General features: G+C 39.1%; 1 protein-coding gene across 3 annotated transcripts in view; it reads left to right on the top strand.

The window, feature by feature from the left end:
• PRKCA (protein kinase C alpha) overlaps nt 1-23,681 on the top strand; it is a 150,007-nt gene that overhangs the window by 57,899 nt on the left and 68,427 nt on the right. For all 3 annotated transcript variants that reach the window (XM_063175866.1, XM_063175865.1, XM_063175864.1), the window contains exon 3: nt 1,969-2,051. In XM_063175866.1, coding sequence (XP_063031936.1) covers nt 1,969-2,051 — 83 coding nt within the window. The remainder of the gene's footprint in view (nt 1-1,968; nt 2,052-23,681) is intronic.

Genomic DNA, 23,681 nt, shown 5'->3' with positions numbered 1-23,681 from the left:
AGGACGTGGCTGTGGTGTTTCAGAAATTCTGCCCAAAGCAGATGCCCAGATGTGCAGTTTTCCTTATACACACTGCTGAATAAAGGCAGAGCTGGAGCAGCCACTCCAAGGCCCAAATTGGAATGGCAGACATTGGTGAAACAAATTTCTTTTCTACAAATTTCCAGATATTCCCATATTATGTCTCAGATCATCATATTATACTTTGCAGCTTTTACAAAAATAATTAGTTAACTTCTTTATTTTCTGAAGGATATACCAAGATTTAAAATTTTAAAATTTTTTTGCATGTGGTTTGTTACTGAAAACACAAATCAGTCTATTGTCCTCAAGACTGGGAGATCTGGAACCAAAAATATAATCTGAAAGTAAAATAAGACTCAGCTGCAAGTAATATTAGTGGTAATTGCCACTTAGTGATCTTTCAGTTGGTAGAAAACAAACCATCAAAATGATAATTGCAGGATTCACTGGGATTTAGGTTGATTAACAAACTAGACAACCAAGTGGGCAGCAGCCACTGTGGCTCAAGTGGAGTCAGCAGAGCTAATCTGGACTCAGTGGAGCAAAACCCACTTTATTCCCTTTGCCCAAAGAATGAACATATGCCACGTCGGAAATAGAACAGTTGGAAACAATTTCTGCATGGGATACTGATGAAAAATAGCTGGGAGGGAGAGGAGGATGATTAGAATTTAAAGGCAGACTTAGGGCTGGGGATGAGGCCAGGCTGGCATTAATGGGATCTGTGTCTGCAGTGACCTGCAGGTGCACCTGGGCACAGGTCTCTTTTTTGTCTATTTATTAAATAAATTCATGGCTGTTTTAAATGGGAAAGAGAAGGGTTAAAGTTGCCTCATGCAATGAGCTCTTTAGAACAATTTAGATAATTTGTTTTCCTGTGAAGTTGAGGAAATTTAATGTTTGCTGTTGTAAAGCAATTTAACTCTATTTTATTCTTGAGATTTGGGGAATAGTGTGGTTTTATGTGTTGGAAATGCAAAATTTCAAGTATACAGAGAATGCATTACCTATAAACAAGCTGTGAATTACTTTTAAATCATTTCATTATAGTCTCCTGACTCACTGCTTGATGGCATGGTGTTTATTACAAGCTTTTTTCAATCTCAAATCTTGATTATCTGTTTTGTTGAAATGTGGACCAATTTCAAAATATCTGAACTAAGTTTAATATTGTGAAAGAGCCCATAGTGGGAGTGAAAACTGGAATTCTGACTCTTAAAGTAAGGACCCTCAAGGAAATTGTTCCTTTGCTGTGGTTTGGAGGGACCTGTGTGACAACCTATGGCCTCCATCCCATGTCTGGAACTTTTTTATCTCAGAAAGAAAAAGTTCTTTGAGATCATTCATAAATTTTAAATGGGCTTCACATTGCAATCAGGAGCTAATTTTCTTTCCCCATTATCTCCTGCCATTCTGTGCTATGAGAACACTTTGTTCTCCAGAACAGCCTCACTCAAAGAGTGCTCTGGTCCCTCACAGAAGTAATTAAACTGGGAAAGACTTGGATTTTTGTACAGCCCTTCCCCAGGCATGCAGGGGAGCAAATCCCACACCCAAGGATGGGTTTCATTCCAGCTTCACATCCCTCACATCCCTCCTGGGTGCACATTGACAGTTCTGTGACAGAGCAGGATTGAGATTCAGGAAATGTGGCTTTGTGGAACTGCTCATCCCACGCTGTATTTGAGCACTGTGGGCTGTCTCCAGCATTAAAGATTTATCATTGTGTGGAGTCTCTTGGCTTTTAAATGTGAATGCTTATCTCCTCTTTAATCACAGTGTTTGCTTGGTGTCTTGTGTCTTTATTTTACATGGGACTCTGCTTGCTTTCCTTGACTCACAGGTGAAATATTTAGGTTTTATTTTATATTTGTTACAAAATAAAAAAAAAGGAACACCACCAACAACCACTCTAACTGTTGCTTCCCCTTTTTTTTTTGCCAGTTTGCTGTTTTGTGGTTCACAAGAGGTGCCATGAGTTCGTTACCTTCTCCTGTCCTGGGGCTGACAAGGGGCCTGACACTGATGTGAGTACATTGACTTTTCAGACCCTGCTTTACACAGATTTATCTTGTTACACCCTTGAGAGTGGATTACAAACAGGATCAATGGGTTCTTCACCGCAGATAATTGAGTCCAAGTGGGTTTTAACAGTTGTGAAGTGAACATTTATGGACTGAAATATCTGTTTTTGGTAAGAGCAGTAAGCTGGAGTGTGTGACCAAGAACAATATCCTCAGAATGTGACAACCCTGAGGCGTTCACCCAGCCATGAATCAGCATTTTATTTTCTTTGCTTTATGTTGGATGTATTTGACATTAACAGTTCCCAGAAAGGCTGAAGCTTTCTCTGAGCTTTCTTAGTACCTATCTTATCTCAAAGTGTATCTTTTGAGCTGTCTCTGGTCCTTGTCTCACTGCACACAAAGATCTGTAGCTCCAGTTAAATGACAATTTAATCTTGAGCCAGCTGGCTTACTGGGTTTTTATTTTATTTTCATGTTTGAGCTAGTCTAGGAGTCTGGACACTCCCATTCCATCCTCCTCTGTCAGTGCTTCTGTGGCATTTTTGGTCCACAACCAGTTTTCCTCCCCACACATCTGCCTGCCTGGTGAGACACATGTGCAGGATCTTTGTGTCACCCTGCTGAAATAATAAACTGATCTCGTTTGTTCACATAAAAATAACATTTCTTTGGGTTTTAGAAATCCCACTTTACAGTGAAGTAATTTAACATCTGCTTATGGGAACAATGCATTCCAAGTGTTCTTTGTCTGAATGGCTTTGTTTTGTTTCTTATCACATATTCATGCTCTAGATTGTGGGCTATTATCTCCTCTGATGAAATGCACCAGAAGAATTTTCCTGCTAGCTTTTAGTGAGCTTCTCATTAATTGTTTCAATATGCCAGCCAGGAGGTCAGTGAACAATATATGGGCAGGAGCCACAAGGGGTCTTGGAAAATTTCAGATATTAAAAAGTTCTCTCAGTTTTAAATATAAATATGGGGAAATGTTGAAGAATTGAGAAGAATTTTTAAAACTTCCATTTTAATACATTTCACATAATTTATATTTAGGTGCAGAAGAAAAATGCTAAAGTTAGAAGTGTAATTAAGTTAGGAGTGTTGAGTATCTCTTGTTTAGCTGATACAGACCTTACCAATGAAACTGGTGAGGCAAGAGCGAGAAACCAACATTGTTCTTCATACATTTGCTTTTCTGAAAGTTCCTGATTTTTTTAAGCTTTGCAGTGGGGCATTTGGCTCTGTAAATGTAGTTAACAGCTGAAGCAGGCTTTTGGAGTTTGGGAGTTGTGTATTTGAAGTGCCTTGAGCTGCAGAGAGGCTGAAACCCAGGTCAGCCCTGCATGGGTGATGTCTTCACCCCTCATCTGGCTGCACATTGCTGGTGGCAAAACCCCTGTTGGGCCCAAAGGGGCCACAATTTCAGCAAAGTCTGGACAGTTAAAGAATATCTGCTGAATTCCTCGCTGTCTGAGTACATACCTACAAGCACTGGTTTGTGGATATGAACTGTATACCTACCTTTTTAAATCAGAAAATAATTTCTGATTTACTTTGGTCAGTCCTAAAACCACAAGGAAAACAACCCAAATCTGGTTTGAGCTTAGTGCTCACTTGTGATGTAGGATATTAATGGAAGTTATTCTTGATTGAGAGGTGACACTCATGAGTGGCTCTGCTGTGTCCATAATTAATGGTTTGGCTCTTAAAAGTGCTCTTGATTATTTATTTTTTTTATAAGATGGCTCTTTGGGGTTGTTCACCTGAAGTTCAGAAATGAGAACACACGTTTGCGTGTGAGACCATTTAATTTTACTGAGACTGTTTTCATGGTGACAGAGTCTGTGACAGGTTGTTAATGGTCTTTCATATTGCTGGCTGCATTTTGTGATTTGGGGTTTTGGGCTCAGTGATTAAATAAATCAGCCTAATGTCTTGTTCCTGTATTTGGGTTACCAAATGATCAAATTCAATATTTACACAGCAGCAATAGCTCAAAAACAGTTTGAAGATTAAGAGCAATCAGAAAATAAATATGTTTTATTAAAACTGTGCTACATTAGTGGGTACTATTACACAAAGAGGATTGTAGAATATTATACTTTAATTTACTGAAATGTTTGACTGTAATTTCAACCCTTTTACAATTCAGCAACTGATTCCTCTCCCAGTTGCTGCAAGCTTTGTTCTGAAATGTAGTGTGCTATAAAGCTTAACATAACATTTAGCAGATTTTTAAATATTAAACCATCCTTTTCTAAATTACTTTGTGCAGGTGCACAATTAATTTGTGTACTCAAATGCTCCGGTGTTACCTTTCCATTAATTGTAAGACTAATACTGTCATTAATAAAATTAATTTTCCAGAGTAATAATTATAATAATTACAATCATTATATAATAATAATTGTTGTGTATCAGAATAATGTTAAATTATAGTGCCCTGTACTTTTAATATAAATGAGGCAGTCCTTGCAAAATAATGCCTTAATAAAGGTGAGTGTAAAAGAGGAAAGCTTAGTCTCTTCTTGTTTTACTCAAAGTAGCTGAAATGTGAGGTTGAAATGTCTGTTTGTGCCAAAAGGAAAATAATACTTGGGAATAAAGTGCTCATCCACTGCAGTGCTGGTGTCTGGGGAGCAATATCCTGTTTCAGTGAAACAAGAAGTCACACAATCAAAAAATTGTGCATTTCCTTATTACTTGGCAGGGTGTGAGCTCTGGTTTCTTAGCAAAAGCAGCTCAGGAAGTTGTTTTCCTGCTGTCTGACAGCTCTCAACAGAAATTATTCATTTTCTCTTTATGGCCACCCCTTTATGGTGATGCTGAGGGGAATTTAACAGCTCCTGCTGCTGCTGCCCTCAGAGCCACAGAAAGCCTCAACTCCAGTTCAGGTGCTTGCTTTGGGAAGATGCTTGATGTTCTTAAAACTATCTTAAGTCATACATGAAATACTTAAAACTTTGGTAAATCAGTGTAAAAATGTAAGAGCAGGCTCAGAAATGGAGCGCTGCTGCAATGAGCTTTGTTAAGATGTGTGCAATATGAAGGGGTTATTAGTCAGTTTATTGAAAAATGGAGTTAAATATTTGTTTTCTTTGTTAGTGGAATTCCATGACCAGAAGGTGTCTTTGTTATATATTAAAATGTTCCTAATTACATGGTGCATGTAATTAAAAAAACCCAAGCATTATTTAAAATAGTGTTTGACTGTATTTTGTGTTTCAGTACAGGTTTTATAAGACTTTGAGTGCACAAGAACTCACAGAGCATGGCCTCTGGATCAGCACTGTTTCCCTTTCAGATTATAATAATAGAGAATCCAGGGGAGGATTATGAGCAAAATAAATAGAAATTAAAAATGAAAATCATTTAAATGAGAGTGAGTGACTCAGGAGAGAGAGGATGTGAAATCTGACTGTGCTTGGTGAGTTTTTAGCCTTTAAGCACCTTGGAGAGAATGGATGGGAAGATCCAGATGTGTCCTTACATAAAATCAAACAGTAAATATTTTTTTACCCTCTCATCATTGCAGGGTAACTGAACCCAGGGATGTCAAAGGTGACATACTGCAATTTCCAAGTCAATTATCCTCTTGATACTGAAATTTTTTTGGGAGCTTTATTCTCTTAAGCAGATTTGAAAGCTCAGTGGGAATGTGAACAACTGTGAGGTTCTGTGGGATGCTGCAGGAGTTGGGTGTTTTCATCAGTGGGTTGGGTATTGAGATAATGCAATTCTGGAGTACAATATTTCACATTTTTTTCTATGTGTTAAGATATAATTTGTTAAAACAACAACAAAAAAATAAAATCACTCTTGAGAGGAGGAAAAAATAATAAGAGAGCAAAAATAAAAGTAAATCAGTGTGATCAATATTTCAGATTTTTTTATGTGTTAAGATATTTATTAAAAAACCAAAAAAATAACTCGTGAGAGGAAGAAAAAAATAAAAAAAAAGCAAAAATAAAAGTACATCAATATGATCATGAAGACAGTGGTTCAGAGGAGACTGAAGCAGGATTTTCAGTGGATCAGAAATTCCCTGCTGGCCCCTGTGCACCCCTGCTACAGAGGTACAGATATGACAGAAATCATGATTCTGTTTCTCAGGGAGATGTTTTATGATGAATTCTGCACCTCTTAATTTGGAATTTGGGAAAGAACTGAAGTTTTAAAGGTCTTTAAAGCACAATCTTTGAGTATTTTTTTGTCCCTTAAACTGTGCCCAGGTCTCTTAAGGGCATTTTGTGACAAGGGACAAATAACTCCATAACAGGGCAGGGTTTGGGTGTGGTGATGGGAACTGCTGCAAGGGGCTGCCAATAGAAGAAATTCAGATTTTTTTTCCTGGGGTTTCCCTCTCTCCACAGTGCTGTGGATTTTCCCTGAGTGCTCTGTGGGGAGATGGGACGTGAGCTCTGTGAGGCTCCACTGTGATTTTCATTTTATGGTTTCTGTGATTCTAGAGCTGGGAGGAGAAAGATTGACCCCTAAAAATTCATGTGCTGGGGGAGCAGTGGGAGACTCTTAATTCAGAGATGCTGATGCTCAGAGTGGCACAGGGGGCTGGGTTTGCCCTGAGGCTCAGGGAGTGCTGATGTCCACATTTACTGCACTCTTACACTGCTCATTTCATGGCTGGGGCTCTGAGAAAAACGATTTGAAGAATCACCTCTGTACTAAGCCAGAATAAATTAATATAACTGGTCTGCCCTGGAGGGCTTAGGTGTCTTGACCAGATTTCTGTTCAGTTCCAGGAAATGCTGAAATATTTTTTTTTTTCTGTTTTGTTTCCCCCACTGGCATTTAATCGTGTTTCTAGATCATATTTACATGTAGGAGGCTGGTTTCAGAGTGGAAAAAGAGAGCTGCTTGAGTGGCCTAGGGAATTAAAAAAACAAACCAAACTCATGAGAAGAAAAGGCAGTAACTGGAAGCGCAGTATTAAGATTTACTATAGAACTAGTTAAAAAGGGATTTTAATCAGAAAGCTTTGCAGTCTTTTTCCAGGGATAATGAAATGCAGCAGCAGGCCTTGTCTTGATTTGCTTTTAACTCTGTAGTTGTTTTTTTACAATGGAAAACAACTGTTATAAATGTTGGGCATTTTGAGACTGGAGCAGCAACAAGCATAATTTGATAAAATATTATAGAATCATTAAATCACTTAGAGTGGAAAGGATCTTGAAGATCATCAAATCCAACCATATCTCACTAAGGTTTGGGGGAAAGGTTCATTGCTAATCTGAATTCTGAGTAATAGGCAATCTTGTCCCAGAAATATTTTCTTTTTAATTAAGATGAAAATCTTCTTGCTTCATCACAAAAGATACACAACTGCAGGGAGGCCTGGCAAGAGGCAGTTCACTGCTTGCCAGATTGACAAAAATCTTCTCTTTAAAAGAGGCCTGTATGAATTTTTGGAAGTGATTCTTAAACAGCTCTGATGCAATTTTTCATTGCATTCCCTAAACAGAAAATTTAAAGCCCCCTCTATTTACAGATTAAGGAAAGAACTCAAAGTGTTTGCATGTCTGTGGCTTCTAATTATGATAATTATTAATCACATTGATTTTGTTTGTAATAGACATCATTAGATGCAGGCAGTAGGTAATATTCTTAGTAAAAAGCAATTACAATGCAAACATATTTTTGTCAAAATATGGTGTTCCTTGCTATATTACACAGCTTTTTCCCCAGAAGCATCTCCTGGATAACAAAATCAGCATGATCACAGTCAGTGCAGTAAGTGATACTGAAGGAGCTGAAAATTTGTATTCTTTCTGTTATTTATCATAAGTGCTTTAAAACAAATTTTACAGGACAGCAAGATAATTTTTCTTACAAATATAAGCATTTTCTTGCTTGTGGTTATTGTGACTTTTGAATCTCTGAAGAGTATCCAAAGCAGTTTTTGGAGAAATAAAGGTTTTGTTCCTATGGCTTTGACTTCAAAGCCCTGTAGTGGGGGAAAGTTGCTTGGAATTGCAATGTTTAATTTTTTTTCCCATGGTGCTGTGTGACAGTGGCTCATTACAAAGTGTGGTTATGCTGAGAGTGAAATTCCAATTTGAGCAGAATCATTCCAGAGGTAAGATTCTTTTTAAAGGAAGGCAGAGAAATGTCTGTGCATCCTGAGAGGGAAATATTGGGCTCATTTCCTCCGGCACTGGGAGGAGGTTCTGGGCACAGAGGTTCAGGAATTGCCCATCCCTGGCTGTCCTGAGGGGTTTGATGCTCTCCTGAATGAGGCTGCAAGCAGCTCCCCAGGTTACCTGGAAGCAGTTCTTGTGCTGGAATGTGTTTGAATTAATCATCCCCCTAGAAAACATGTGCACCTTCTATTCCTAAATTAAAGCACAGGCTCCTTTTATTGCAGCTGAAATGGCTTTTAGCTCCAGTGAGCCATCCTCAGCAAAAGCAGAATTAAATTGCAGAGGAACAGGTTCATGAACTTTTATCACTACTGGTGCTTCCCACCTTTTCCCTGCAGCCCAGTCTCCAGACTGGCTCTGTGTCCATCTGCATGGAAATTCCCCCTGTAGTGTGAAAGGAGCTGTGTGAATCCTCTCCTTGAGCACCCCATGGCAAGGAAATCCATGGTGGGTGCCTGCCTGCACAGTGTGGGGCTCCAAGGAACATTTCCTCACATCCTCCAGTGCAGCCCTTCAGGCTTTCAGTTCATGGAGTTTGGGCCTGAGATGCTGAGAGTGCAGTTTAGATTTTTGTTACAGCCTCTGAGATTTGAAAGTTCATAGCTTTTCATGTATAAAAATATATTTTTTTGTTTTCCCAATCCAGAATGGTGCAAGTGCTGAATAGCTGCATCATAAAATTTAGATTTTATTTTTTTCTTTCTAGCCTTTTCCTGTGCAATATATAATACAACATAGGTGATGCTGGTAAGAGTTAATCACTGAACAGAGCTCTGCTCAGACAGTTAGGAAATGTATATAAATGATGAACCTAAAAATATCCCTGATTTTCACAAGTTAGCACTGCAGAACAATTAGGCAGTGGGACTATAAAAGGAGAACTCACAGTAAGTTATTCCCAGTAGTAAAGAGAAATCTTGTGGATGAGGTGCAGTTGTGGTGGCAGCAACTCCTGGGTGCTGATTTTCACCATCAAAACTCTATTTATAAACTCCCCAAATTGAAGTTGGCATGATTCCAACAGCACTTATTTTCCAGTTGTTAAGAATATATTGAGTTTTGTGCAATTTGGGTTGAGATTCATTATTTCCAAGTCAGCTTTTGTTTCCCCTTGGCAAAAGCCTCTTGTGTCAGTCTTTAAACTCTGTGTAAATGTGCTGATATTTGGATTTAGGGGGGAAGAATTCCTAAGAATTACTAATAATCTGTTTAATTACATGAGATATCATGTGTAAAATGCACCATAGACATTTCTGTCAGGTTCCACCCCCAAAACTATGTGGGTTTTAAAATAAAGAAGAGTGACTACGGCACACTGAACTCAGGAGCTAGAAGAGACACAGACAGACCACTGAGAGAGCCTTGCAGAATGCTGGCAGTTTTTAGCACTGTCTGTTTGTTGAGGTGGCAGTTCTTGCACCAAAATTAGATTCAATCTTAATTTGGCATAAAAGAAGTGGGCTCATTTTGAAAAGCACTGCAGATCCCATATGCTCAGAGTGATTTTAATGTGTCACCAGAGTGTCCCCAGCTCTGGGGATGGCTGGGCTCTGTCCTTGGGGTGCTGCAGGAGTTTGCTGAGCTGAAGTGGCGTGGCCTCAGCTCCTTGGTGTAAATCCCAGCTCCAGGGAAGCTCCTCTGGGGGTGGGGAGGAAAGAACAACTTGTACTCTTGGGAAGGAGCAGAGCTCTTTTATGGAGGTGCTGTGACCCTGGGACAGAGAGATGAGAGCAGGGAGGGGACATGGGGACATCCTGGCTGGGCAGGGAGCAGCTGCCATCCCCTGCCACTGCAGCCCCATTGCTCCGTGGGCTGCTGGGAGAGCATCAAGGAGCCAAACAGTCTGGTTTCCTTCCTGGCCATTGCTCTGCATGAGCAGGAGCAGTTTGCTTTCCTTCTTGGCCATTGCTCTTGTATTTGCTCATTTTCACTAATGTCCATTATCGGGGTCGTACTCTGAAGAGATCCAGATAGCTCAGGGATTTTCTTTTCAGCCTTTGGGAAATACAGGATTTGTCTTGAGGTAATCAGTGACCTCAGGGAAGGTGTATTAAGTGTTATCTTAATATTCTGTGACCCTGGAACAGAGAGATGAGAGAGAGAGGAAAAGCAGGGAGGGGACATGGGGACATCCTGGTTGGACAGGGAGCAGCTGCCACCCCCTTCCACTGCAGATCTATTGGTCCATTGGCTGCTAGGAAAGCATCAAGGAAGTTTTGCATGAACAGGAGCAGTTTGGTTTCCTTCTTGGCCATTGCTCTTTTGTTTTCTCATTTTCACTAATGTCCATTATCAGGGTCGTACTCTGAAGAGATCCAGATAGCTCACAGATTTTTTTTTTTTCAGCCTTTGGGATAGATAGGATTTGTCTTGAGGTAATCAGTGACCTCAGGGAAGGTGTATTAAGTGTTATCTTAATATTCTGTGACCCTGGAACAGAGAGATGAGAGAGAGAGGAAAAGCAGGGAGGGGACATGGGGACATCCTGGTTGGGCAGGGAGCAGCTGCCACCCCCTTCCACTGCAGCCCCATTGATGTCCATTATTGGGGTCATACTCTGAAGAAATCCAAATAGCTCACAGATTTTTTTTTTTCAGCCTTTGGGAAATACTGGATTTGTCTTGAAGTAATCAGTGACCTCAGGGAAGGTGTATTAAGTGTTACCTTAATACTCTGTAATTTTATAATTGATCTGTTTTTTCTAGCAGCCCAATGAAACTTGATGCAAACAGATTTTAAGGCAATGGAGCATTACCTGTGCTGAAAAACCAAATCCTGATGCTTCTGCTGAAGTTAAGACGATGCCAGTCATGATTCCCTCCATAATTTGATTTTTGCTGTTCCCTTGCAAATAAATTACAGTGGCATGGCCTGTGTAATTAATGAAGCTCGGTCCTTAAAGTACCAGCGATCAGTGCTGAGCTCATAAACTAAAGGCAGAAGCATATCATAAATTCTGCTAATGAGAACTTAATTGATGGAAAAGTCGGAGATTGATTTATTCCTTTTCCTCTGTGTCCCCATGAGAACAGTACCTGCTGAACTGAGGATGAAAGAAATGTCTCAGTGTTGGGAACACCATTGTAATCTGTATCAAAGCACCTTCAGGTCTGTTCCTATGGCAACAGGAGCATCAGACCAGCAGAGAACGGACCAGAAAGGAGATAAAAGCCTCCTCAAAAATAGCTGTAAGAACTGTCTGCATAGCTTTGGCTACTTTTCTTGCTTTTTTTAGAAAAGAAAAAAAAAAGCCCCAAACTTGGAGTTTTTTGAAAGCTGGTTATTATTTAGGTTAGAACCTATTAACAGTGACGTACTGGTAGAATGCAGTAAATTGTTAACTGCAGGGACATTAATTAAAGAGTTTATCTAAAAGAAGGTCTTAAAACTAAACCTAAGAAACAGTATAATTTTTAAAAGCAATTTCTCTGTAACCGTTCTTGAAAAGGCGTTTTTTGAATCTTAAGGCCTTCATTCTTTTTATAAAAATTATAATAAGAAGAGAAATTATCCATCTTTGGTCTGCAAATAGCCTTTTCTCCTATCCACCTAATTGCTTTATTATCATTAAATTGAGCACTTGGTGTCTAATTACAGTGCTGGGAATTGTAAATCACAGACTGGAGTCCATGGGGTCAATATTCTTCCTTTTGTGTTGCCAGAGATTGGGTAAAAATACGTGAAAATGAATAAAAAGCTTTTTGCTCCATCTCAAAGATGGACTTTGGTCATTCCAGTGGGAAAAGTGGCCTGGAAAATCACAGACAGGTGCAGTTTGAGAGTCTGATTTCTTGGAATGAAAAGCAAATGATGATTGATTGGACAGGGACTCCAGTGAGCACCAGAGAATGGTTCCTTTTAGGGTCTATGTACAAGCAGAGATGTATAAAAATTCTGATTTACCCTGTCCAAAAATAGGACAAAGAAGCACCCTGACTGCAGAAATGAGGTTTGAGGGAGTTGGGAACAGACTGGCATGAGAATATATAGAAAACCTATGTTAAATAGGCCATGCATAAATACATGGAGTGTTTGTGGGGAAGGTTCTTTGTTTCTTTGTCTCAGGTTTTATTCTAAAATAACTTTTCCCCTAGAATCATTTGAAATCTGCGTTTATCCCAAATTATTGTTTCCTTCCTGCAAAAATTAGTTGTGTTTAATTAAAGATAATTTGAGCCCTACAATCTTTCCATGCAGCAGCAAGAAGACCTGGGCATTCCTTCTTATAAATAACTTTGTGAAATTCTTTCTTAGTCAAAATCCAAGGTCTATATTAGTACCTACAGATTGACCTAGTTATGAGTAGAGAGATTGGGCTGTCAAATCTGAAACCTGAAGTCCCATTCCTCAATGCATATTAGTGATATTCCCTTTTTAAAATTATATTAAAACTATATTATTTTTACTTCCCTTGAGAAAGAAAAATAAGAATTTTAATAAGCAAAGGCTTTGATTTTTGTGGTTATTCTCAGATTTTTAGGGTGTTTCTTTTGTCATGTTGATCTTGTTCTACCAAAATTCAGTTGTCAGTTTTGAAATTTAGTGAAGTCAATACTCTGTTTTAATATCAAATAGGAGTCAAAATACTTTGGTATTTAGACTTTGGGAGAAGCAGAACCAAAATAGATAGAAGGATAATTAAAAAAAAAACCCCAAACCCACTAGAAATAAAGCAGTCCTGTAACTTTTAGGAGAAATGTATAAATCCCTCAGAGTTCTGTTTAACATCTGCTACTTGTCTCTCCATGTGCCAAGAGCATGATTGGACCATTCAGGAAAATAAAAAGAACTCTGCAATCAACAGACTTTGTTCAATATTCCTGCTCAAAGGGGACTCTCCACAAATAATATGAAAGACTTTGGTCAAACACAAATGGGTTTATATTTAACGTGTTTTATTTAGAAACCTGCCCACACAGAGGTAAAATTAAGAGAAATAGAAGTACACTTTAAATTGCTGGAAGCGCATTATAGAGAGGGGTAGAAAATGTTCAATTCTCCCATTCCAGACTAATCCTTTGCTCTTGTGTGAGAAGTTGCAGCTGTTTACTGATCTTACAAGCTCAAATCAAATCAAAGTGATTCCCAGAGCTTTGTGCTTGGCAGCAGCAGAGCCCAGGGTCACACGAGGAGAGGCTCCAGCACAGACCCCAACTCCTCCAGGCTCCTCTGTGTCTAACTCACTTCAGTGACACAACGCTCCAGAAATGGTTCCTCTAATAAAACTTCATTTTCAAGTCGTTCTAAAATAAAGGAGGGGGAAAAAAAAAAGGGAAAAAGAAGGAGCATTTTATTTTCTCTCACCACAGCCGTCCTTGTGCTGCATTTCATTTTCCTGTCACTCTGCTCCTGTCACAGCCCCTCCCTCAGGTTCACCCCTGCTTGTTTTGCCAATAATCTTGGGATACACTCCAAGAATTTGGGTTATTACTCACTGCAATAAAAGACCAATGCATCTTAATCAATACAGCCTTCCTAAAATTAAACATTTCCTGAAGTTGGGGTTCAAAAGGATCACATTAAAAATCAAATTCCTTCTTCAAAATAGATTTTTTTTTTTTTGCCTTCTCAGAACGTCATGCATGAAGGTATCTGGAAGATGAGATTTATTTTTTTTTAATTAAGGCCTTTTGGCAAAATGTGCCCTGCTCTAAAGGGGATGTGGAATTCCTCATCCATGCACACGTGGGCATGTGCACACAGATATTGTTCATTTTCCATGCTCATTAGTGTTTGTGTTCCCCAGCAGAGCCAGCAGGAGCTGCAAGGAGGCAATTGGTGCTTTTGAAAATTAGGCTAATAAATCAACACCTGATGTGGGAGTTGGTGAGGTGTTCTGTGCTGTTCAAAATGCAAGATATTTACTATTTGCATAGGTTTTTTGTTATGCAGTTGTGTGCCTGCTTGTGCAGAAATGTCATATATCTAAAAGTATTTATGGCATATATTTATTCTAAAAACATTGCAGCTCCACAAATACCTGGGTGGAAAAAAACCTGCACTACTGAAAGTTATGTTGCTCAGCATTCCAATTTTTTTCCTTGACTTGTTTGTCAAGGGAGAGCTCAGTAAAAATGAGAACTGCTCTGGATTGCATGGCCAGCAGCTGAGATTTGCAGCATGTCCTGAATGCAAGGTACTGCTTTGGAAATCTGTAGAAATTCAGGGAAAGGTCTGGGAAGCAGTGGGTTTCCAAGCTTTTCTAACATTAGTACAAAATTTGCATCTGAGTCAGTGGGAGTCTTTGGTGCTTAATGAACTGTGCTTGATTTACAAACTTGGTATTTAAACTGTTTCTTTAATGCAGAAATAAAGAGTGTGTGAGATTTACAACTGCTAGAGAAGCTCCAAAGATGCCAGATAAACTGTGCTGTATCTATTCCACTCAGAGCCCTCAGGAAAATGTTGATTATACAAAAGTGTTCAGTGCATTTCCTACAGAATCCCAGGCAGGAAGAGCTCTGGCTCTGGTGGTGATGGCACCAACTGCTGGAGAAATGATAGAGAGTGATGCCTATAAAACCAGATAAAAAATTTATAGTTCATTTAGTAGGAAATGGAATTTGAGATGCTGCTGTGGGTTTAGGGTGTCCTCCCACAGTCCTTGGGATTTGGGAGACTCAAATAACCACAGCAAGGAGAAATTTCCTCTGCAGGTGCAGAGCAGGGCTCTCTGTCCCTGCAGTCCCCACCATCAGCTGGGCATTTGCTGCTGTTGATTTGAGTAAACGTCCCCATCATCCCCATCTCTTTTGCCTAAAATACAGAGCTCAGCTGCCTCCCCATCTTTTTTTCATAAGCTTTGCAGCTTTTGTGTATGTTTTATTCATTGTGATTAAAAAGAGGTGCAGTTGTAAATAAGGCCAGTGGCAGGAAATTGTTGGTTCAAAAAGCTTCCTGGAATAATAATAATTTCAAAAAAGCAGACTAGGGAAAACAGCTTTAACTGGATTTCTCCAGTCTTCCCAGCCTTCTGCAAAATCATCTGAGTATTGCCAGTTTTTAAAAGACTGTTAATGTTATTCTGACTTAAAAGATAACTTAGAAGTGAAGTTTGTCAATAAAGGGAGAAAACAAATAGGTAGTAATTGAAAAAACAAAGGAAAAAAAAGAATTATGTCCTTGCTAATGATAGTCCATAATTAGATCTCCTTAATGGATGGGTAGAATAATCTATTTAATTGTAACTATAGTTTGTGATAGATTACTGTGCCTTATTGTATTATGTCCCTGTAATGAAAGAACCAGCATTACTTTTGTAGTAAAAAAATGTTTCTCAGAATGTATTTTTCAATTTTCTCAATTTACTCATAATTTATGTAGGGCCTTGTGAAGTTTTTCCTTATTTTTTCTAATGGGACTAGTCTTTTGATCCTTTCATAGAAATTGCCCCAATTTCTCAGTTATGCAGCAAAGGTTTTGGCCTTATATATTTTCAAGTATATGCTGCTATTTAGTGATTTATCCTAACACTGGCAAGTTGAAATGTTCTTTATCTACAGCCTAATTAAACTAAACCATATACCATCTGTGTCTAGTTCAATTAAAACAAATTGGACAGATTGACCTCCTTAATACTCTTCAAAGCATTTTATTAGTCTGCAGAGTCCCTTCAAGATAACTTGTTACCTCCTGAGACAATACTTGCTGTCTGCTTGAAAAAAACTGGGGGGGAAAATGCCAGTCTGCGTGAAAATGAAAAAGAAATGTTCATCTTTCCATTTGAAACCAAAGAAAAGAGTAAAAGCCCTGTGGAGGAACATCAGGTGGAAGGGAACAGTACAAGCAGTCTTTGACACCCTCCTTTAATGGGCATTTCTCCTCGGCTTTTATTCTCTTTTAGGTCTTTGCTGTGGGGTTTTCCTGGTTTGTTTGTTTGTTTTCAGAGCTCTTTGGGCAGGTGAGGGTGAAAGAACTCTCCACAAAGAATAACAAAGCTGCCCTTACTACAGACAGAATATTTTACTTGGCCAGCAGAAATGTTCCTTTTGTATCTTGACTTGGCAAATGCTCTATGCTTAAAAAGGGGAGATGTGAAAATCCTGACATATTTAAGTGTTCCCTCTGTAACTTTACTAATGAAAATCAATAGGGTTGAATTACTCCAGTACATCTGTGTTTAAGGTGGTATCCTAAGTTTTATTCCTAAGAAGTGATTAGGAATAAATGATTCCTAAGTGATTTCTGGGCATGTCCTCTTGATGAATAGCAGAAGATAAAATCAGTAAAGTGTGGGGACTGCTGATGGCTTTTAAAGTTATGACCTGTCTGCGCTGACTGGTGGTCGGATGTAATAGTTCTTTAATTCTCTGGGTAAAATGAAATAGAATTTTTGATTCTTCTGTTGTGATTCTATGGATTTCACTTCAGTGGATGTTGATACTTTTGGTTTATTTCAGTGTTTGATTGCTCCATTAATTCAGTTGTTAACACAATTATTTTTAATTGTTTGTTTCCCCATTGAGCCCTGACTCTGCCCTCGTCCTGAATGACTGATCAGGAATTCCTCTCCAGTACAAAGCCCCTGTTTGCCCCTCCCTGGCCATGCAGATGGTGTTTCATTTCCTGCTGGAAATGGTCTCTGCAGAAGTTCCTGCCAAAGTCTCTTCATTAACTGGCTGGCAGAAGTTTTGAGCAGTTGACCAACTTTCCCTCAGATGATAAAATCATTTTGTTTGGCAAATCATTTCCATGTAATGGCTTTCAGAGCTCCTTTGCAGCTCTCCTTGGAGGAATGAGAACTGGTGAACACAGCAATGTCAGGTCTTGTTAACAGGAATGAATTTCCTGAGATTCTGAAACTTCTGTTATTCATAGTTCGTCCAGGAGAGTGAGTTAAAAATGGAAAAGAGAATAAAATTTTTATTCTTCAGATTAATTAGTTGTAAATAGCTCTTCATCAAACTTCAAGAAATGCCAGTCTTAAACAAACATTTCTTTAATAGCATGGTTGGGACTAAAGCACTTTGTGCCTTGTGCTGCTTTACTGAGTTGGGTTTTCCTTTGGGATATTCTCTGCCCTGACCTTGCATAAACTTGCTGCTTCAAGAATATCCTCTGTGATCATATCCTGAGATGCTGAGACTGTGCAGTAATATTCCTTAATTTCCTTTAAAACTCATTTTAATGATCTTTTAAAAGAAATTGAATTACTCTGGAAAAAAAAAGGAGAAAAAGAAAAAATATTTTTGTTTGTGATACAGAACAACAGAGAAGACAAGCAATAATCTTTGCTGACTATTTGGGTGATTCAGTGAAGGCTGACTGAGCATCTGTTTAGCAATTTGAAGTTGGAGACAGCTACAAAATTTGTCATCCTGCAACAAAGAGGGACATTTAATTCCATTGTAAATATGTAAGATGTAAATTTACTAAAGCTCCATGTTACTGTGAGTAAATTGAGTTTGAATTCATTAAGAACTTTGAAACAATCATCAAGTCAGTAATGAATCATTAACAAATGCAGGAGCAGGCTTTCAATATTAGGCCAGGTTTTGTTGAGGCTTTGCCTCTTGTTTCTGGTTTTTGGGATGAAACTTTCTGTGTCCTGTCAGGGGACTCAGTGCATCCTCCAGGTTGGATTTTCCTCTCAAGCCATGTCAGAGCAATGATTCCATCTGCTGCTTTGTGCTCCTGATGTTCCCCCAGGGGTCAGGAGCTGGGTTTGGTTTGTCCTGAGCTGGGTTTGGGTTTGTGCTGAGCTTTGACCCCCCCAAACTCCCCACCCATCACATCCCTGCAAGGAAAGGACCTTTCCACACAGGTATTTTACAAATTGCTAATTAGACACAGAGGAAATGAGTCCTGCCTGGATCCCACAGGACCCTGGAGAAAATTCCCATTCTCCTGACCCCAGATGGGATCTGCACCCCCTGCTCTGCAGAGCTCTCTGCTTTCACAGGGCTCTGTGAAAATAAAAGATCTTTGCTTCTCAGCCTCAGGAAATGTTTATGGGGATTACATTTTCCAGTTGGAGATTTGGAGAATGAGGTTTCTGGTGTCTGGCATGATCTCAGTTGCTTGGAGCCAGGAACACCAAGGTTGTGTTTGATCCCTGTTTGGGCTGTTCCCTTTGGAGACTCAGTGATCCTTGTGGGCCCTTTCACCTCAGGACATTTTGTGATTCTCTAATCAAGGAGAAACCCAACCCCTTCCTTAACAAGGGCTCCATTTGGGTTATTGCACTGAGCTGTTTCAGGCATTTATTTCAAGGCCATGCGAGAAGCTTGTATCTTTGAAAGACACCTAATATTTAAAATCAGTGTTCTAGGAGGTCCTGAATCCTCAAGGGACAGATTAGCAAATTCAAGCTGAAATATTGCAAAATTAAAAAAAAAAAATCCAGAAAGTTTTTTTTGTCTCCTTAAAATAACCCAGCTGTGAATCTGGAAGTATGTGGTACTAAGTGTTCTTTGTTCAGAGTTTAAAAATAATTCAGAACCCCAGGGATCTGGAAGCAGATGTCTGCTTCAGGAATCATAAGGCCCCAAAACTGGGAGTATCTCCTTGTCAGCATACTGATTTCAGAGTCGTGTGGCACCCACCAATTCACTGGGAAAGTTTCTTTTTCCAGTGGTTAAAACTTCATTTTCAGAGATCAGGGGTGTGGCGGTGGCTTTTTAAATTTGTTCTGAGTGCTTGGGGTAATCATTGCTCCAACCTGATCCAGCATCCTCAGATGTGTCACAGAATCGTAGAATGGTTTGGGTAGGAAAGCAGATACACACACACACACACACACACACAAACATATATATACATACATATATATATATATATATATATATATGTATGTATTTCTATATTTACAGAAGTAATCCAATCCCTACGGGACCTGCTCTTCCCATGCCACTTCCTGTGGCATCTCCAAATTTCTGCTTCAGTTTTCCTGTCTCTAATTAATTTCTGTTCCTTGTTCCTTTGCCATATTTCCCCCCCAATCCTGTCACATTCAGGGACTGTACAGAGATATCTATCTGAATGGAGGAGTTGTGTTTCAAATCAATATTGCCATTTAACCCTGCATTTCCAAAATAAATTAGCATTTTATTGGATTGACTACTTACTCTAAACTCTCCATTTCATGATGCTGTGGGCATGATAAGTAAACTGGTAATATGTGAGCACAAATCCATGTTTTATCAAGGAGCATTATAGGAAGGTTTAGGGTAAGGATTTTTGTTTCCTTTTCATCAACACCAGATTAATTAATACTTTCCTGTAGAGTTTTTCATCCACAGCTTTTTTCATTTGTTAACCTGCAGTTTATGTAAATACAGTTCTCTACAGAGGAGGTTTTAAACATATAATCTTACTTCATATTCAGCATTCATATTTTGGGCTTTATTTCACTCCATGAATTCAACATTTCTTTATTTAACAGAGAAGGCTTTGATTTTAAAAAGTATTTACCTGCTTTACTGATTAGCCATGAGAACATTTTTCTGTTTGGTTTAATATATTTGTTTAGTACAATCTTGAGGCAGGCAGAAAAACTGCTTAATTGTGTTATGTTAATTATATTCTGTATGTTTGTTGGAAACCAATGCTTTTACAAGAAGTGGATTGCTGATTCTCTATGAAATCAAAGCTTGACTCACTGATAACCTGTTTTTTAAACTGAGGCCTCTCAACCAGGGCATATTAAAAAATTAAATCCCACAAGTTTGCATATTTTAAGAGACACTTGTGCATATCTGTGCTGATTGTGAATGTTGGGGCTGAAATCTACTAAAGCCAGAGTAAAAAATGAAATTATTCAGTCAGTCAGAAGGTTGAGCTGCATCAGGAGCAGAAGTCAGACACGAGTGGTGAATGTATTGACAGAGGAGCTGGTAGGTAGAGGAAAAATGATCAGCCAAGTGCTGGATAAAGCCACTTGAACAGTTTTAAGTCTGTATTTTATTAACCTATGGATCACCAGTAGACTGTTGGTGATGAAGTGCAATAATGGAACAATGTCATATGTAATAGGGAAAAAATACCCAGAGATGTGGGACTTGAAATTAATACCTCTCCATCACAAGAACTGCTTGAGTTTTATTTATGGAGCACTTGGGGATTGTTCTTTCCGCAGGGTGAGGCTTCAGGTGTTTTTTCTTTCTTATCTATAATGCAGTGTCATACAAAAAATAATAAGGAAGAGAATATCTGACTCATGGCATCTGTATTTGTCTGTGAAATAAGTGCCTGTTGCACAGATAAATGTCATATTTGATCAAACCTGTTGTAATTCTTTATCTAGGTCTTAGGTATGACTGGTTTGCTGATAGAGGACTGTCAGTTGCATAATGTCAAATCTCTGCAAAATAGTTCAGTGCCTTCCAAATGGAATTATTTTGTTATTGATTAAAAAGAAAAGGTGGGAGACTCTCTATTTTTCATTTTTTAAAATGTATTTTTGGGGGTTTAAAACAATGGTTGACTGCAAAATCTTCCCAAAACCCCCTGGCTGTGCTGGTGCAGCTCCTGCTCTGGGAGTCTGATGTGGCATGTCAGAAACCAGGTTTGCTGTGACCTTTGAGGCTGCCCAGATCCCTCTGTGGGGAAGATTTCCACCGTGTCTGGCACTGACTAATCATCTAACTGGATTGTGCTGAACTGGATGGTGCTGCTTTCTCTTGGACAATTTATTTTGCTCCTTGACAGGCTCAAAATTTACTCTTTTGCTGAAGAACTTATTGAAAAAAAAATGTTGTTGCTGTGGTAATAAAACATGTCTAAATGCTTTAATAGATCTTTACAGATAGTTCATATAATACAGGGATGAGAATGTGCCTGCCTATATAGGGAAAATTCTGTGGTTCTTTAAGGTGCTTCCCCATTAATAACAATAATAAAAATAATAATTAAAATAATAATACTGCAGCATAGAGCTGTGTTTATACTTCATGTACCTAAACTTCTGTTAAGCTCTGGTAACAGATTTTCTCTTGCTGTTGTGTTCTTGCTGCAGAGTAGCCTCATTTGTTTTGCCTGACAGGAAATATGTAAAAAAAAAAAAAAAATAATAGCACAAGACCATGCTCTGTCACACTTGAAGTAGCCGTGGGAGTTGAAAGGAATGAGACTTGATAAATTAATGATGCTGAGTGCTGAAGGCAAATGGGGAAGTGATGAATGGAAGGAGAGAGGTGCCAGTCTCTGATGCTGTGATTGACAAGCCAGGCGCAAAGGTAATGGCAGAAACTGTGGGCAAGGGGGAGCAGGCAGGGAATGAACTTAAAGCAAATTGGTGAATTTGGGACTGAAAGTAACAGTGGTTCATGGAGACACATTTGTTTTAACCACTTTTAAAGCCATGTTTATCTTAGGGGAGATAATATGATTTTGTAAACACTTAACACTATTAATTATTTTTATATGCTGTAACCATATTTCATTTTACTGCAAATTTGATTTGACTTTTCTAACGGATATTTTTTATGAAACTTCATTTTTATTTCAGCTTGAACTGATCTCATTTCTGAGCTACAATTTATTTTTTTCTTAAATAATGCATTTTTATAGATTTCTGTGCCAGATGCAGCCGGTCACGATCAGCTGTGGGATTTCTTGTGCTTTAGACTTTTGTCACCTTGCTCACAATAACCCAGGGCAGGTTGTTTAATGTTAAGTCAAAGCCTGTTGCAATGCTGGGGCAGAATCTTAAGGCACAGCAATAATAATTGGCAGAGGTGCAGGAAAAGTCTGTCTGGGCTGGGAATTGGCTTTGATTGGGCTTTGATTGCATGTCAGAGTGAGTCCACATCAAGGTGGATCTGACTCTCACCTCGCCCCAAGTGTACCCTGAGATGGGGATTGTGCTGCTCTGGGTGACAGCAGAAATGCTGAATTAGTGGGGGTTGGTGCTGCTGTTTCTGCTGCCAGGTAAATTTATCTCCTTGTGATGGAGGGCTGTTAGAAATTCCTGGAGTCAGAGCATCTCCAGAGCGTGGCCTTTCCTTCCTCAGCAGCTCATTTGCAGAAAATGCTTGAGCAGCTCGTTCTCAGCAGCTCCAGCCCTGCAGTGCAGGCAGAATAATCCTCATTTGTGGGGCAGGATCCCAGTTTGTGGGATGGATGATTTGTGCCCCGTGGCTGAGCTGAGGTTTGCCCTTCCATAGCTCATGTCCCACATTATTTGTCTGGAATTAATCCCAGGGGTGGGAGGTGCAAAGTCAGGGACCACTTTTGGCTTCAAAAATATGTCAGATTCCAAAGGCACCTGCAAAGGCTGAGTGTGCTGGAGCTGAAAAGTGCTTTGTCATTGTCCCTGCCACTGTTTCAAGGCATTAAAGCTGCCCATAAATCTCAGAAAAGGGCAGTGGAGAGAGCTCTAACAAAAATCAAAGCAGCAATAACACTTAGGTGTGATCTTGAGTGAACAGGAATGTCCAAAATGCGGGAAAGAGGTTGAGATGCTGATTTTATCTGAATTAAAAAAAAAAAAAAAAAAAAAAAAAGAAGAAAAGATATCTGTACCAGGTATTGTTTTCTTTTTGCACAAGCACTCTATGAATTTGATGGGGATGCCCTGAATCTGACTGGAAATGCAGCAGTCACATGAGGCTTGGTCCTGCACCTTTGTGTGCTCTGTCCTTTCCACTTGCTGAATTTATGGATTTCCCCTGTCCCCTCTGATCAGAGATATGTCACTCCTGGATCAGAGAGACTAAAGTTTCACACCATGGTTGTAGCTCTGTTGTGCAAAACCTCTGATCCCTGTGCAGCACAGGGAATAAAATGCAGTTAAATACTGTATCTGCTTGATGCAGCACATCTTTGGTTTATTTCAACAGTTGAAGCTTTTAGTGCAAACTTAAAACCCATCAATTAATTTATTTTTATAAAAACCAAAGGCCCAGTGAGGAGCAATGAACAGATTTTTTCCTAAGTATTAAATTCTCAATATAAGCTGTAACAGAAGGATTTATATCAGTATTAAGCTTTGTCATGCTAATTGCATTATGTTGCCATCTAATAATTTAGATTATGCACATTGTAAAAGTATTATCTGAAACCATTTGTTGTCTCTGAAATGTGAAAGTTCATCTGGAGGGCACACATTGCTGTTTCTTGGGTTTGCCTCATGTAATGGTGAGGACATGTTTTCTGAGATGAAGTGAATTTTCTTTAGGACCCCTGAAATTGTAATTTTTGGGCTGCTAATTCATTAATATTTGTTTTGCATTTAGATTTTTCTATCTTGTACACATAGTGCAGTCAGTCATGGAAGCATTTTTCTCCCAGAATTTTAAATTATTTTAATCTCCAACTAAAAAACCGCCTCCAGCTGCTTCTTGCTTGGCTGTGGGTGTCCAGACTGTTGCCAAAGTGGCCACCAGAAAAGGAAGGAGGGAGCCCTGGGTGCCACCAGTGCTGTTCCTGTGCTCCTACAGGCCCAGCACCTGACCAGTCTTAGCAAAACTGGGTTTCAAAGGTGTTTTCTTTGCTCCTCATGGCAGGTTTTTACATATTTATCATAGTAGAT

The sequence above is a fragment of the Melospiza melodia genome, chromosome 24 (genome assembly GCF_035770615.1).
Source record: "Melospiza melodia melodia isolate bMelMel2 chromosome 24, bMelMel2.pri, whole genome shotgun sequence".
NCBI classification, from domain to species: Eukaryota; Metazoa; Chordata; class Aves; order Passeriformes; family Passerellidae; genus Melospiza; species Melospiza melodia.
The sequence above is the reverse complement of the archived record's forward strand: the minus strand, read 5'-3'. Positions and strand labels throughout refer to the sequence as shown.